The sequence below is a fragment of the Sarcophilus harrisii genome, chromosome 6, assembly GCF_902635505.1.
Source record: "Sarcophilus harrisii chromosome 6, mSarHar1.11, whole genome shotgun sequence".
NCBI classification, from domain to species: domain Eukaryota; kingdom Metazoa; phylum Chordata; class Mammalia; order Dasyuromorphia; family Dasyuridae; genus Sarcophilus; species Sarcophilus harrisii.
In genome coordinates this window covers 32,123,614-32,139,904 of record NC_045431.1, presented here as the reverse complement: position 1 = coordinate 32,139,904, position 16,291 = coordinate 32,123,614, and the positions used below count along the sequence as shown (strand labels likewise).

General features: G+C 40.8%; 1 protein-coding gene across 1 annotated transcript in view; it reads left to right on the top strand.

The window, feature by feature from the left end:
- The first annotated feature begins 990 nt into the window (after window positions 1–990).
- The window catches only part of KCTD8 (potassium channel tetramerization domain containing 8), a 249,947-nt gene continuing 234,646 nt past the window's right edge, over window positions 991–16,291 (top strand). Inside the window, exon 1 of the mRNA XM_031943160.1 lies at window positions 991–3,892. Within this exon, the coding sequence (XP_031799020.1) occupies window positions 2,920–3,892 (973 nt within the window). The 5' untranslated portion in view covers window positions 991–2,919. The remainder of the gene's footprint in view (window positions 3,893–16,291) is intronic.

The window sequence follows — 16,291 nt, the reverse complement described above, 5'->3', positions numbered from 1 at the left end:
AATAAAAAAGCCTAATGGTGATTCAAAAATTTTGATGTTTCATAATATAAAATCACAGAATGGATATTTTTTTTATTATTATAATAACTTTTTATTGACAGAACCCATGCCAGGGTAATTTTTTGCAACATTATCCCTTGCACTCACTTCTGTTCCGCTTTTTCCCCCTCTCCCTCCACCCCCTCCCCTAGACGGCAAGCAGTCCTATACAAGTTAAATATGTCGCAGTATATCCTAGATGCAACATATGTGTGGAGAACCAAACAGTTCTCTTATTGCACAGGGAGAATTGGATTCAGAAGGTAAAAATAACCTGGGAAGAAAAACAAAAATGCAAACAGTTTACACTCATTTCCCACTGTTCTTTCTTTGGGTGTAGCTGCTTCTGTCCATCATTGATCAATTGAAACTGAGTTAGGTCTCTTTGTCAAAGAAATCCACTTCCATCAGAGTACATTTTCATACAGTATCATTGTTGAAGTATATAATGATCTCCTGGTTCTGCTCATTTCACTTAGCATCAGTTCATGTAAGTCTCGCCAAGCCTCTCTGTATTCATCCTGCTGGTCATTTCTTACAGAACAATAATATTCCATAGCATTCATATACCACAATTTACTCAACCATTCTCCAACTGATGGGCATCCATTCATTTTCCATTTTCTGGCCACTACAAAGAGAGCTGCCACAAACATTTTGGCACATACAGGTCCCTTTCCCTTCTTTAGTATCTCTTTGGGGTATAAGCCCAGTAGTAGCACTGCTGGATCAAAGGGTATGCACAGTTTGATAACTTTTGGGGCATAAGAATGGGTATAATTAAACACAGTGTAAGATCCTAAGTTTTTGTGAGTGGATACTGAACAAGGATACTTTGTCTCTGATCCTGTTATGAATGGACTGAGTCCCTGTCCTGGTATGAGTCTACTGAGTCTCTGTCCTGGTAATTAAAGTCCTTTGTAGTTCAGAATTTTTTTTTTTGGGGGGGGGTTATTGTCATCATCATCATTCTTGCTTATAAGGATTACAAAGTGCTTTCTTAACCCATGTAGTAGGTAATGTAAATATCATCTCCATTTTACAGTTGAGAAAACTGAAGTTTAGAATGACTTTGAAGTTAGTAAATGTGACATTCCTTGAAATATAATGTATGAGAGGCAATGAGCTAAATATATTGCATTTAATGTATCACAATGTTTTTGGAAGACATCAACAATGTACAAAAGTTACTTGAGCTTAAATGATCCTGCTTAACTTGGCCAAGTCACTTATCATTTCTAATAGCCTTCCCTTAAATGAAGGGGATGACACCAGATGACTTCCAGAGTATCCTGTCAGATTTAATCCTATGCTTCCAAATCTGAAGCTTCTTTTGCTTGACTCAAGGAAACGATATTGGGGACTATATCTCTGATAGATGTGGGAATAAAAGATCTGGTGACTGGGGAAAAATAAATCTTAACATATTGTATAATGTTTAGGATTTAAAAAAAACTATCAATGACTTTATATAAAATTGCTATCAACATTTCTGTAGCATAAACAATGGCTGAAAGCAGAGTTTACACAGGATCATAATTACTTTTCATTCAAGAATTAATTCAGCACACATTAAGTATTCTATAAATCCCGTGGTTCTTTATCTTCCCAAGCCTCCAAATGTGCCCACGGTGAATAAATATGTAAGCTTCTGACATTTACAGAAGAGACGCTTCTCATCTGTAATTCCATCCCTCTTCACAAAGGTGTGCTGATGTTGCAGGCTGCACCTCGGAGAAGGTACCAGGAGAAAATAGGGTGAGATAAAATCAATATAATTTTCACTTGTGACCTTACTCTAAGGTTAAGAGACAAACAAAGTGGAAGAAGGTGCTTTTGTTTTAGAATAGTGGCGTTAAGGTGAGGAAGGACTGCGTCGGAGGAGAAGGGGAAAGGGCAAAGGGAGATTCTGGCTTGAAAGAACAAACATCCAGACCGTTCTCCCAGAAATCAAGATCAAATGTTGTCATCTTTAAATTTCCCACCAGGATAAGCAGAGGAGATGGAGACACGAGTTTTCCTTTAAACGCCTGCACCGACCACATACAACCGGCACCGGCCAACCCCCAGGTTCTCTTAATTTGTTGATGAATTGAGGGAGCCACTCTACTCCATCCCCAATTTCAAGTGGGAAAGCTTGGGAAGTACGTGCGTTTTCCCACCCCTCAAAAATCATCCAAGAGTCGAGAGTTCGCACAGTTATGATTATGATTATGGCTATGATTGAGGGCTAGTTCCTCCCCCCGGCACTCCTGAGCCCCTTTCCTCCAACTCCCCGCCCCGGCTTTCGTTCTTAGGGGGCTGCCCCTCGGAACTCCCGCCCCCTGGCGACGGCGCAGGCGGCCAGCGTCTGGCGGCTATCTCTTTAAGTGACAGCTGTGGCTAGAGTCCCAATCCGGGGCTTGACGTCAGTGCAGCTTCCCCGGGCAGCGGAGCTGGTCCTGCTGCCTGTGGCTCGCCTCGCGCTCGCCTGGCGCGCTCGCTCTCCTCTCCCGGCCGCCCGGGAGGCGACTTACTGTTGCTCCGGTGCCTCCTCCCTCCTCCCGGCTGCGAGCGGAGCGGCAGCCCGAGCGTCTCCCACTCAGCCCCTCGAGCCCGGGAGGAGCAGCCGTCATTCCCCTGCCGCTGCAAAGGCGCCGGCACTAGCGTCCCTCCCCGCCCCGGGCGCCCCGATGGAGAGCGAGGGCCACCGCTGCCGCCGCCGCTCCGAGCACTGAACCGCGGAGAGCGCAGCCGGCCGGAGGGCGTCGGGGCAGCCGGGCGCGCGAGAAGGCGACCCGAGGGCGTGACGGTGGCGGGAGGAGGGAGGGGGTGGGCGGCAGAGGGGAGCGGGCGAGAGACAGGGGGCTGCTTCCAGGGGTCGCTCGGCTGGCCGGGGGCATGACCATGGCTCTGAAGGACACGGGCAGCGGAGGCGGCACCATCCTGCCCATCAGCGACATGATCTCCTCCACTTCCCCGGCGCCGGCGGCCGCCGGCTCTTTCGCGGGTCCCTGCGCCCCGTCTCCCTTCCCCGAGGTGGTGGAGCTGAACGTGGGGGGCCAGGTCTACGTGACCAAGCACTCGACGCTGCTCAGCGTCCCGGACAGCACTTTGGCCAGCATGTTCTCGCCGCCCAGCCCCCGGGGCGGCGGCCGGCGCCGCGGGGAGCTGCCCAGGGATAGCCGGGCGCGCTTCTTCATCGACCGGGACGGCTTCCTCTTCAGGTACGTGCTGGATTACCTGCGGGACAAGCAGCTCTCCCTGCCCGAACACTTCCCGGAGAAGGAGCGGCTCTTGCGCGAGGCCGAGTACTTCCAGCTGGGCGACCTGGTCAAGCTGCTGTCGCCCAAGGTGACCAAGCAGAGCTCGCTCAACGACGAGGGCTGCCAGAGCGACCTGGAGGACAACCTGTCTCAGGGCAGCAGCGACCTGCTCCTGCTGCGGGGCGCCGCCTCGGCCGCCGCCGCCGCCGCCGCCGCCCCCGGGCCCGGCGGCATCAGCAGCGGCTCCCTGCTGGACAAGCGCTCGGGCTTCCTCACGCTGGGCTACCGGGGCTCCTACACCACGGTGCGGGACAACCAGGCGGACGCCAAATTCCGCCGCGTGGCGCGCATCATGGTGTGCGGCCGCATCGCGCTGGCCAAGGAGGTCTTCGGGGACACCCTGAACGAGAGCCGGGACCCCGACCGCCCCCCGGAAAAGTACACGTCCCGCTTCTATCTCAAGTTCACCTACTTGGAGCAGGCGTTCGACCGGCTGTCGGAGGCCGGCTTCCACATGGTGGCGTGTAACTCCACGGGCACGGCAGCCTTCATCAACCAGTACCGGGACGACAAGATCTGGAGCAGCTACACCGAGTACATCTTCTTCAGTGAGTTCTCCCCTTCCCCGGTCCCCCGCGCCCGCGGCCCCCCGCCGCTCCCATTCCCTTCTCCCTGGCTTCGATGCAGGGGAAAGAGAGCCGGGGTCTCGAGTTGGAAGTTTGGGGTTAGCCTTTTTGCGGCGCTGTAGCTTTCTTTCTACCTTTAACGAGGGGAAGAGAGAGTGTTCACACCTAGCACCGAGTGAGCCACGTTCTCTATTCACCTGCTTTCTAGGGATGAAATTGGGTCCTTTTTATCCCCCCGATCGCCCCCTTTAATGACCTTTCAGACACCGAGTTCCCTAACTTTTGGGATGCGACTTCCTCTCGTGGAGAGTCCCTCCATCCTTGGCTTCTCCCATTAGTGTCCGCAATAACAGTAATCTCGGGGCATCGATGTTGTTGTGGGGGCAGGGGAGAGTGTTTTACGTCGGAACTTCTATTCCAGCTCGGTTGGGATTATGGATTTAGTTTGCTCTGGTCAGACCTGACTTCCTCACAAGGGCAAGCTGTCATGAACACACCTCCGGGTCAAAGAAATCTCCTTACTGCAATTAAGTGGGTGCAGAGCCGCCTTTCTAGGGTGGGCCGGGACCCACTCCGGGCTCTGTGAGCTGATCGCTGCTTTGTAGCCTCTAGCCAGCTTGAGAGGGGAATCCAGGGGCCATTAAAATCTACCCACCGTTTTGCAAATCCGGCAGCCCGGATTCCCCTGAGCAATCTCTAGTCCAACGCTTCCCGAGCAGTTTTGCCCGCTCTGCTCTCACGATCTGTAGAGCGGGCGAGCGGGGAGGAGGACGAAGCAGAGCGGACTGGGAGGTGGGAGGGGGGGTGGGGAGGAGGAGGGAAGGGGCAGCTGAGTTGAGTTTAATCTTAAATACCGCCGAGAGCAGCTGCCAGAAGAACGCAGCCTCAGTGCCTGAACCAAGGAGCTTCCCACTTTTGTCCGCAGTTTCTTTTTGCTTTGATTAAGCGCCAAGCAAGCGCTCGCCATCTGGGAGCTTTTGCAAGCATCTTACACCAGGTGATGAATCACCTTTCCAAAGGAAATGGAAAGACTTCTCTCTCCCTAGAGAGAGGGAGCTAGTGAAGGCTCAATGAGAGCACGTTAACTTGCCGTTGCTACTGGCCATGGTGTGGCCAGGTGCGGATTTCAGGTTGTCCCCCAAATACGCAAGCTCGCATATACGTAATTGTCAAGTGTACAATAAGGTAAAGACTCGAGAGCAATTGGAACTAAGGGAAAGCCAACTGGGAAGATGATAGGAACATGGCTGGGCGGGGGGTTTTCTTTTACAGACGCCAGAGGCCCTAAACCTTGCCAGTGGGATTTTGAAGGGCTGCCTTCTGAAGCTCTGATGAACATAGTTGAGCATTTTGCCACTCACTTACTGTTCACATAGGTAGAGGGTCATCCATGTGACATGTAAGCTCGTTTGAAAAAAGACCCTGGACTTGGATCCAAGTAATGTTAGTTTCTGGATTTACAATTCCAGAGTCTCATCTGTAAAATGGGTCTAAAAATACTTGCCCTCCTCAGAGTTCTTTGAGGAAATCACTTTATACCTATAGAACTAGGATCTTATTCGTGAGAGTATAATTTTTAGTCAGAAGTTTCTGTAGTGCAAGGTAGTTTTAATCAGTCCACTTTATAATGAAGGTAATCATTTCCCCAAATCAGTAAAAGACAAGTGAACATGGCTAGATTTTCCACTAGATTTCTTGGGGGGAAGGGTGTAGAGAAACACTTCCTTAAGGTAGCTAAAATAAGATTTCAATGTTATAGTTGCTCAAAAGTTCATGTTTAAAATTGTTCCCCAATTTATCCCAACTCATTGTTTTTGTTGGGCGTTAAATATTGATAATCATCAAAAATCCAACTTCTCTGGATAGCCTTTGTCTTGTAAATGGGGATGTGTTCTGTCACACATCACAGAAATCAAATATTGTTAGCAAAATTTTTCCAGCTTTCTTTTTTGAGAGTATGAAATAAAGTCTTTAAATCCTAATCATTTACATTCACGTGATTTTGAACATCTTTAATGTGCTTGAGCAGAATTGGAGAAATTGCCTTTTGCCATTTTTGTGGTTTTTCTATTTCCCTTTGGAGGAAAAAATATGCTTGAGAGCAAGTATTAGAACTTCCAGATTTTACCTGTCTGTCTGTCTCTGTGTTGTCGTCTGTCTGTCTCTGTGTCGTCTGTCTGTCTCTGTGTCGTCTGTCTGTCTCTGTGTCGTCTGTCTGTCTCTGTGTCGTCTGTCTGTCTCTGTGTCTGTCGTCTGTCTGTCTGTCTCTGTCTGTCTGTCTCTGTGTCTGTCTCTGTCTGTCTGTCTCTGTGTCTGTCTGTCTCTGTGTCTGTCTGTCTCTGTGTCTGTCTGTCGTCTGTGTCTGTCGTCTGTCTCTGTGTCTGTCTGTCGTCTGTCTCTGTGTCTGTCTCTGCGTCTGTCGTCTGTCTCTGCGTCTGTCGCCTGTCTCTGTGTCTGTCGCCTGTCTATCTGTCTATCTGTGTCTGTCTCTGTCTGTCTCTCTGTCTCTGTCTGTCTCTCTGTCTCTGTCTGTCTCTCTGTCTCTGTCTCTCTGTCTGTCTCTCTGTCTCTCTCTGTCTCTCTGTCTCTCTCTCTCTCTCTCTCTCTCTCTCTGTGTGTGTGTGTTTGTCTCTCTGGATATCTTATTTCTGGCATTGAAACTTCACCCTTTAGTTAGCCAGTAATACCTCATCTGTTAACTATGAAAGAATACTCTGGGAATCCAGAGAATCAAACTAGCGCTACCCCTCAATATTCCCAAAGAAAATCGTATGTGCTGTGATAGAATGTTTATCTTTAAGTATCTCAGAAGATAGAAGTGCTCAGAAGCCAAATGTTTACGCTATAAATGATAATTCAAGATTTTACTGCGCCCATAATTTAAAAATTAAAATTCAAGATATTTTTAAAAGTAAAAGGCTTTGATGATTTATTCATGCAAAGTTTAAACCTGACATAGTAATATATAATTAAATCCTCTTCTTTGGTTATCTTAAATTTATATTTCAACACTTTAGTGAAACATAAGCTTAGTGGGGCAAGGAGGCTTTTGTATTTATTTGTCCAATGCTTACCTAGCACAGTGTCTGAGGAAATAGTAAGCAATTAATAAGGACTCATTGACTGATCAAGGGATTTGTTATCTCATTGTTTTGTGACTTAATTGTTTGAGTACTCCCTCCAGTGGTGCAGATCCAAATCCAGCTGTACCTTTTAATCCTGTAAGAATCGCGTCCCTTCTTCTGATAAATCTTCCAGAAAATATCTGCCTACCACACTGGATTATTTTTAATATTTCATCTATGCCAGTGCAGTATCTGGACATTTTTTAAAACTTTGCCAATACTACATGATTAGCAGTTTCCTTTCCCGATTATATAAGTGATGACTTCACTTAACCAACAAATAAGCAGTTATTAAGCACCTACTATTTGCTTGGCAGCTTCTGCTTCCTTTAGAGTCAAAGTTGCTGAAGACCTCAGCAAAGAATGTTCTTTCCATCAGAGTCTTGGGCACTATCAAATGGAACAACATCAAAAATGGGTATTAAAAAAAAAAAAAAAAAAACAATGGTGATAATGCTAAAGAAGATGTAGTGCTATTTGTCTCCCTGCTGACCCCTGCTGTTTCGGGTCCACCAGGCCTTTCCTTATGTCCTGAATGGAATCTCCTATATAGGTCCTACTCCTCTATTGAAATAAGAGCTCCTTGAAAGCGAGGGTTGTCTCATTTTTTACTAGAATGTCACATTTGACATGGTACTTTACACAGAGTAAGCTCTTAATATGTGCTTTCTCATTCATCCAGGAATTATGCTAGGGATACAAAGTCAAAATTGAAATAATTCTTGCATCAAAGAACTTAATTTTACTTGGAAGACAACATGCATATGTGTGTATCCATGTGAAAAATTAAAGTACATTAAACATTTAATTCAGTTGGAAATGTAGTAGCTTGAATTAGGGGCATTGAATTGAGAAATATAAGGAGACTGATTATATATTTGCATATATGTTTAAAATAACTATAAACTTTTGGGGGGAAGAAGATAAAGGTACCAGTGTCTAGGAGAGTGGATCAGGAAAGATTATATGGAGAAGATAAACTGATCAGAACTTTTAAGGAAATCTGGAGTTCTAAGAGTGCAAGAAGTATAGGGAATGCCTTGACCAAAAACAGAGATGGGAGACAGTGTCATATTGGAAGTTGAACAAAAAGGCCACTGTGGTTATTCTGTAGAGTTCTTGAAGGGGATTTATGTATGACAGGCTGGTAAGGTGAGTTAGTCAAATTCTGAAGTTTTTTTTTTTTTTTAATGCCAAACAAAGGCAGTTTTTATTTGGCCTTAGGAGTAATAGGGAGCCATTGGAGCTTATTGATTAAGAGAGTGACATAATCATGCTCATGTTTTAGGGCAATCAGTAGCAGCTGAATGGAGGATGTTCTAGAGAAGAGAGATATCTGAGGCAATGAGGCAATGAGGCAATGAGATCCTTTAGAAGGCCATTGTGATAGAAGGCCAGTTGAGAAGTGATGATGAGCTAAAAGAGGACAGTAGCTTGTGCATAGAGATAAGGCAAAGCATTTGGGAGAATTTATAGTACTAAAGTTGATTAGATATGGAAACTGACTTATATAATTTCTTTGTTTTCAAATAAGTGTTGGGAATATGTCACAACATACGCATGCCTTGTGTTTTGTCATTGTTTTTTTGGGTTAATTGCAATTTTAATTTTTGGAATGTGATACACCTTTGCTTTGACTTTCTCCCATTATATATTACTGGAATTACTCAGTATTACTGCAGCGCTCTCCCTCTTCACCTCTGCCACCTAGCTTCTCTAGCTGCCTTCAAGACTTAGCTTATCCTCCCTACTTTTTGAGTATTTCAGAACAAAAAATAATCCAAACCATATATAGCCCCTTCACTATTGTAGTAGATAACTGTATCTAGTATATATACGTATTCTCTATATACTATATAGTATCTTAGTCTATATCACATATTGTATATACTAGTATTTGTATCCTAATATATAGTGTATATACTAGTATATAGTATATGTAATTTATATACCATATATAGTACATGTATAGCATATAGGGTATTTATAGAATATCTTATTATATATATACACACATTCAAAAAATAGTATATAACCTAATATATATGTGTATATGTATATATATATATAATATATTAGCATGTGCAATGTATTAGTTTATATATACTAGTGTTTGCATGTGTGTGTGTGTATATATATATATATATATATATATATATATACACTTATATACTATATATAAATATGTTCTTATCTGTAAAGGGTTGAAACTTTGAGTAGGTGCACTGGATTAAGACAAATGAGAATTTAAGGCTAATTACCCATTGGACAATACTCTATTACCTTATGCTTGGAAAATGGCCCTTCTCACTATTCTGTGCTGGCTCGATCGTGTATACAGAGAATCCTAGGAGGGATTAGGGGGTGGAGTAAGACTAGCCAGAGTCACTTTGGGGTAGATGAGGAAGAAGGAGGGTTGTGGAGATCCTGCATCCATTCCCTTGACTTCTACCCCTAAAGACCAAGAATAAAGATCAAGGACTTTTGCTTATCCTGACTCTGGCTGATTCCAAGGCATCCAGGGTGCTAACTCGGCCCTCACACTTAGCCACATATTTTATACCTACATACATAGGATATCTATATCTGCACAAGAAACACTTATTTTCCTGTTTCTATTATGTTTATAGAGAGCTGTTTTCAGTTTATTTCCCCATAAGGCTGTGAGTTCCTTAAGAACAAACACTATCCCATGACTTTCTTTGTATTGCTAGTGCTTAGCATAGTACCTCTATATGATAGATGGTTGATAAATGCTAATTGACTTGATTGACTTGATGTCCCATTCATTCAGCATTCAAGTGGTGAATATAAAAAAATAAACAAATTCCTGTAAACATGTAGTTTCCAGGGAAATGTAGTAGTTTAAAACAGGAGCATTGAATTGAGAAATAGAAGAAAATCTTTCATCTAGCCCTTCTTTCTCATTTTCCAGATGAGGAAACCGATTTTGAGAGATTGTGAGTTACCTAAATTAGTCCTGGTTGAGGAGTCTGGTTCTGAACTAAGACACTCACTCGGACTTAAAAATCTAATGACATTTCTACAATACTAAGATATTGTTTTTTCTTTTGCCTTTTCCTTCCTTTATTTTTTTTGGGGGAGCATGGCTAAGGGAATGAACATAAGTATTGAACAATAATCTGAACTTTTTTAAAGGGGAGAATAGTTGGAGTGGTTCATATTTATGTAATATTTTAAGGTCTGCAGAAGTCCTGAGAAATAGGTAGAAAAAGAACTTTCACCCATATTTTAAAAACTAAGAGACTATGGTTGAGGGAATTTAATTGGCTTGTTCTCATCAGAACTGGGATTGTAAACCAAGTACTCATACTCTTTACACCTTCCTACCTTTCTAAATGATGACTGTCAAAAGTAACAAAGAATTTAATGTTTCACAAATGATGACCACAGTGGAAGGATGTGGCAAGCTTTTTCTGATCCATATTTTTTCCTTTGTGAAATTTTTAAATAACTTCGCCGGTGAATCTAAATTCTGAATTATTCCATTTAAATGATCACCTACTACACTTTTAGCATTTTGAAATACTGATTAAAGAGCATGTTCTTCCTCTAGACCTTGGATTTGAGGCTAAGTTCAATTCCCTCCCAGGTGTGCCAGGGATGCTTCAGTTGGTTTCTCTGACTGGACTTCTACACAGCCTCATTCAGATATTAGAGTCAATAAGTCATTTAGTATTCTCTATTAGGAAACTGAATTTGGGCCTTTGGCAATGTTTCCTGATAAATGCCAAGCCAGATTAATTTCCCCTTAAGTGCCTGTATCCAAGTCATTGGATTCTAGTGCTCAAGGTTGTATGCAGGCTATTAAACATTTAATACCAGCTTCATTTGCCTACATGGTTACTTTGCTATCCATTCTTAATCTTAGCTCATTACTTTATTCAGTCCTTTTGGTGCACTGTGGAGATGAAACATAACATTGTAGGAGAGAATTTCCACATCACTTATGTAGAAAATAGATAGTTACTTCTCAAGTGGAAAACCAGTGATTTATTTTGAAATGCTGAGATGTTGTTGTTTCACTTTGGAATATCTATATGGTAGTTCAGGGTAGTTCAGTCTATACAAGGTTATGTGTGTACACACACATACACAAACACACACATATCCTTGGAAAAGAATACTTACATACAGAGATAGTTGTATGTAATAGGAAGGATGCAGGACTTGATGTTAAGAGATCAGTTCTAAATCTTTCCCTTATACTAGCTACGTGACATTAGACAAAGCATTTAATATAATTCCCAATTTCCTCTTTTGTAAAATGGGCTATTATTACTCTGCACTTCATGGCATTATATCAGTTTGGGATGCATACTTTGTGGAGGAGCTTTATCAACTGTAAAGCACTATAAAATATCCCTAGTGCACAGTATGAAGTCATGTGTTAGAGTGCACATGTTCCTTCTTAATGGCTATTATAATAGTTTAGATTTTATATAATCAAAAGTTTTAAAGAAAAGAGTAGTATTGGTTTCTGCAGGAAGCCTTTCTAACTCTCTCCAAATTTTAGCGATTTCACTGTTAGTCCTAATTTATTTGGTACATTTCTTATTTGTTCACAGTTGCTTGCATATTTTCTCCACCAATAGACTGTGAATTCCTTGAGCAGAAACCATCTTTTACCTTTCTTTGTATCCTTAGCACTTAGCACGTAGTGTCTTGGGATATTGTAGATGATTAATGAATATTTATTGACTGACTGTGCAAGGAGTATAGAAACCAAGGTAGAAAATTTACCTTTATGAAGACATGAACATATCACTCCATCTCTTGGTGTCTTCTTTCCTGATCTGTGAAATGGGAATAATAATATACATTTACAATCTGCCCCATAGGGTTATTGTTAGGAAAATAAAAGTGGGTCTAGATTTACTCTCTTCTGATTAGAAAATTTATTCCTTCCATATTGATGACATAGAATCATTGATGGCATAAGAGTAATTCCTCTCTATCTCCACATCTATTCTTATCCCCTTTCCCCCCAAATGTTCTATTCTAGATATCACAATCCAGAATTCTTGTTCCATAATTCACCAAACTCCCCTTAATTGTTGAGATCTTTCTCACATTTATTCTCTTTATTTTCTGATATTTCCAAAGATCCAGCTCCCCCTGAATGACACTTTATCATTGGCAATCTGTTTGTTATTTTCTTCCTCTGTGTCTCATAGTATACAATTCTTTGATTCCTGTTATCATTTCTAGACACTTTTTCTCCCCATCATTCAGAAATTTCTCCTCATTTGAGATTCACTCTATTCAAGCACCCAGTCCATATTGTGGACTGTAACAATTATTTACTAGCTTCCAGAACATTCTCCTTTTTCTCTGAGTTTTGTGTTTTGTCCATAGTCTTATCCACCCCAATCCCTGTCTTTCGGCTAGATTTCAACATGTACACAGTTCTATGGGACTCAAAATCTTCTAATTCTTCAGTCTACTCATTTTCCTTGAGCATAAATATCCAAACAGTTACCCCCATCTTATTGTTGTTGTTCTTGGTTCTCCAAGAGGACCATGATATCAGGGTGGTGATACCATCACATAAAAGTGAATTGGATGGAAGGAAGAGAAGGTTGTGCAAAGTCACTAGCCTCACTGTCTCTTCCAGAACAGATCAGAACAACTGGATGCAGCCAAATCTCGTAATTTCTTTTGTATTTTCAACATACCCCAAAGTCTTGGTACAGTTTTAAGCTTTAATAATTTTTAAATGCTACAAATTTACAAAAAAAACCACTTGAATTTTTTTCAATACTTCTGAAGTCCTAAAAGCTGTACTAAAATGTTAGGGCACCCTAGATAGCCTTTTCTCCACTAAGACAGTACAACCCTAGTTTAGGCTCTTGCCATCTCCTGTCTGAACTGCAACAATGATTTTCTAATTTTCTCTCTGTCTCATCTTCCACAGAGCTTTCATAAAATGATAAAATATGGGTCTATCCATGTGTCTTGCCCCAGTTCAATAAATTCTAAAGGGGCCTTATTATGTTTAGAATAAAATATAATTTTTTTGACATTTAAGATTTTTTACTTTTCAGTCTCATCACATATCATTCTCCTCCATATATTTATCTATAGACACTATTCTATAGTCAGGCTTTCTGGCAGTTTCCCATACCACACTTCAGTTTTTGCACTGGCTGTTTCCCCCATTAGAATACATTTCCCTTTCCCTACCACAACTTGAAGTCATTGGTTTTTTTTGAGACTTGCCTTAAGTTCCACTTTCCAAGTCCACTTGTTGCTTCAGCTGGAAGTGTTTGCCTGACCTGGCAAAGTTATCTGTGCCTTTTTTTCTTTTGGTACATAGACGCACTGCTTATATTTATCTTCTCTTCCCTTATAGAATGTATACTTCTTTTTCTTTTGTCATTCTACCCTCAGCCCAGTACATGGCACAAAGTTGGTCTTTAACAAATATTTGCTCATGGAATAATCAATATATAACTGCCTTTATTCATTTATTTATTCTTCTCTTATTGTAAGACATTCAGGAATAAGACTCTATTGGTTAGTTGTATAAAACATAGGGCGAATGTCCTCATGAGTTGAATTGTAAGTTTAGAATGACTTCTTCCCTTATGTTGATACTTTTGTGCTACCACCAAACTAATATACAAAACCTCACTTGCTTTTGTGGGTATTTCCTCTCTTTCAAATTCATCTTGATGCATTTCATGAAATATAAGTGAGATTTGGAGTTAGAAGAGCTCAAATGATTGTTTTTTTTACCCTATTAACATTGTGTGTGTGTGTATGAGTGTAATGAAAACTATATGGATAGTTTTAAAATACCTTATTAGTTATGTTCCACTTAGGAATACTAAAACCAGACTGAACTGTCCAGTGCTTTCATGGAGAGGCAACTTGGCATAGTGGATAGAACGAGACTGACTTGCAGTTGTCTTGACTTGGTCCAAATTTGATGTCTGACATTTGCCTTTAACCCCTTTGGCTTCACACATTCCAGCACTCATCTACTAAGTCAGAAAAATTGGAGAAGGGAGTTTCCTAACATGATGAAATCCTGAATCCCTTTGGGGATATTTTATGATTATGTCTAAATAAAATCAGAATTTTTGCTTTTGATTCTTTTTGTAAAGTTTCTTTCTTTTTTTTTATAACCTGAATTCATTTGTTAAATTTTATTGTGACCATTTCTTCAGCAGCCAAATGAGCAATTGGCTTAGCAGCAAGTAGGGGAATAATCAAAACAACAGATGAACCTTTAAAAAGCAAAGATCCCATTTTCATGCAAATATCCCTGGCAATAAAGCAAACAGAAAATAAGATAATATGTTTCTATATGTAAAAATATTGAAAGATATGAGGAGCCACTTGCTGCTATTTAAGAAAATGGACATTTTAAAATATAGACTAGTATCCAACTTCATGCTTCAAGACACCACTGTATTCTATATTGAAGTCCTACTTTAGAGATTCTGCTCTTTTGCCTTTATTACAGCCCCATTGGACCTTTTACCCTCTTTTCTCTTAGTTTGTAGGTGGACCTGGGCAAGCAAGAGTAGAATTTCCAATCAGATTGAAGGAAGGAAACCTTTGTTGATACTGGCCCCTTTTCCTTTGTGCATTAGAATGCTAGCATTTAATGCTTAGCTTTGGAATTATTTATAATTATTGAACTCTTAATTGGTAAAATGAAAACCAAAAGATAAAAGTAAGTTATCTGCAATAATAATTTGCAGTGATATGCAAAATAAAAATTAAAATAAATTATTGTTGGACTTTATTAGGTAACTTTCAATTTACTCAGATAATTTGCCATCTTTGACAGATTTGTATATTTTGGATAAAAGTACATAAAATGCATATAATTTTGTCATAAATAATGTTTAGTACTGATTTTTTTTTCAGTTTAGGACTAGAAAAATAAATATGAGATATATTCACATATATGAAATAGTTAATATTTGGAAATTAATCTAAAGCCCTTTTCTGCCAAGGGCTATTTGGATATTTATACTTTTGAGAGACGTACAAAATTATCAACTTAAAAACTCAAGCAGTGGGAACTTGTTATACCTATCTTTTAGTAAATCAGTTGCCTTGGCAGGGCCAAACAAAGGATATCCTGTTTTATATGGTCTATGGGTGAGATATTCCTCACCCCTGGAACTCTAAAGAGTCATAGAAAACTATCTGGACTGTTTTCTAAGTTGGGCAAATTTGCAAATATTTATAGACATGCTTATTTGTTTAAAAAAAAAAAAAAGAGTGGATAGAGCACTGGCTTTGAAGTCAGGAAGACCTGAGTTCAAATGTGACCTCGGACACTTAATACTTCCTAGTTGTGTGACTGTGGGCAAGTCACTTAACCCCAATTACCTCAGCCAAAAAAAAAAAAAAAAAGAAAGAAAGAAAGAAAGAAAAAGGTAATGAATTAATCAGTTCATTTGTACAGAATGTGGCATTTTAATGAAAATTAAAAATTAAAAAAAAAAACCAGTCCTGAGCATTCTACTAGTTCAGCACTTTCTGGAAATCTGTAATATTGACCCATTTGAACAGGTTAAAGTGAGGCTTAAATTTCAACTTATCTAATGCATTCACTCCTGTTTGGGGATAGATTTGTTTTTTCTGTTAAATAAAAGAATGGACAAAGAAAATATACAACTTCTGCAATGTCACTCAAATAAGGAAGGCAGTTCTAGGTGGAAATTAATTTTGTGAATTGTAAGTGGTGACTAGTTTGTCTTCAGTATTGGCTGATGTCAATGAGCTCTTCAATTAGTGAGATAAATTTTAAAAGGGTGCAAACAAACTAGCTGGATTGTTGGCTTGGTTTTTTTGTTTGTTTGTTCCTCCTTCTCTCCCGCCCCACCCCCCAAGCTCTGAAAATTCAGTGTAGTTCAATATGTAGAACTTGATGCATTTGGAGGATATGGATTTGTGGATTAAGGAGACATTCAATGATATTTTGATGTTTGGCTCTATAACTGCTGGAATTCTGCTGTGTATTTGCTAAAATGGTCTGTAATTGAACTAAGATAGTTAATAACATTATGGCCAGATTAAGCCAGAAGAGAAAGAGGGCAAGAGAGTGGGAGAAAGAGAGGGAAAAGGTGTGTGTGTGTGTGTGTGTGTGTGTGTGTGTGTGTGTGTGTGTTGCTTGATCAAGCAATCCTATTGAAAACAAAACTAGTGAAATTAGATAATTTTACTGTTGTAAGGCAGAGCCAATGTTCTGGTTTCTTAATGGAGCTGA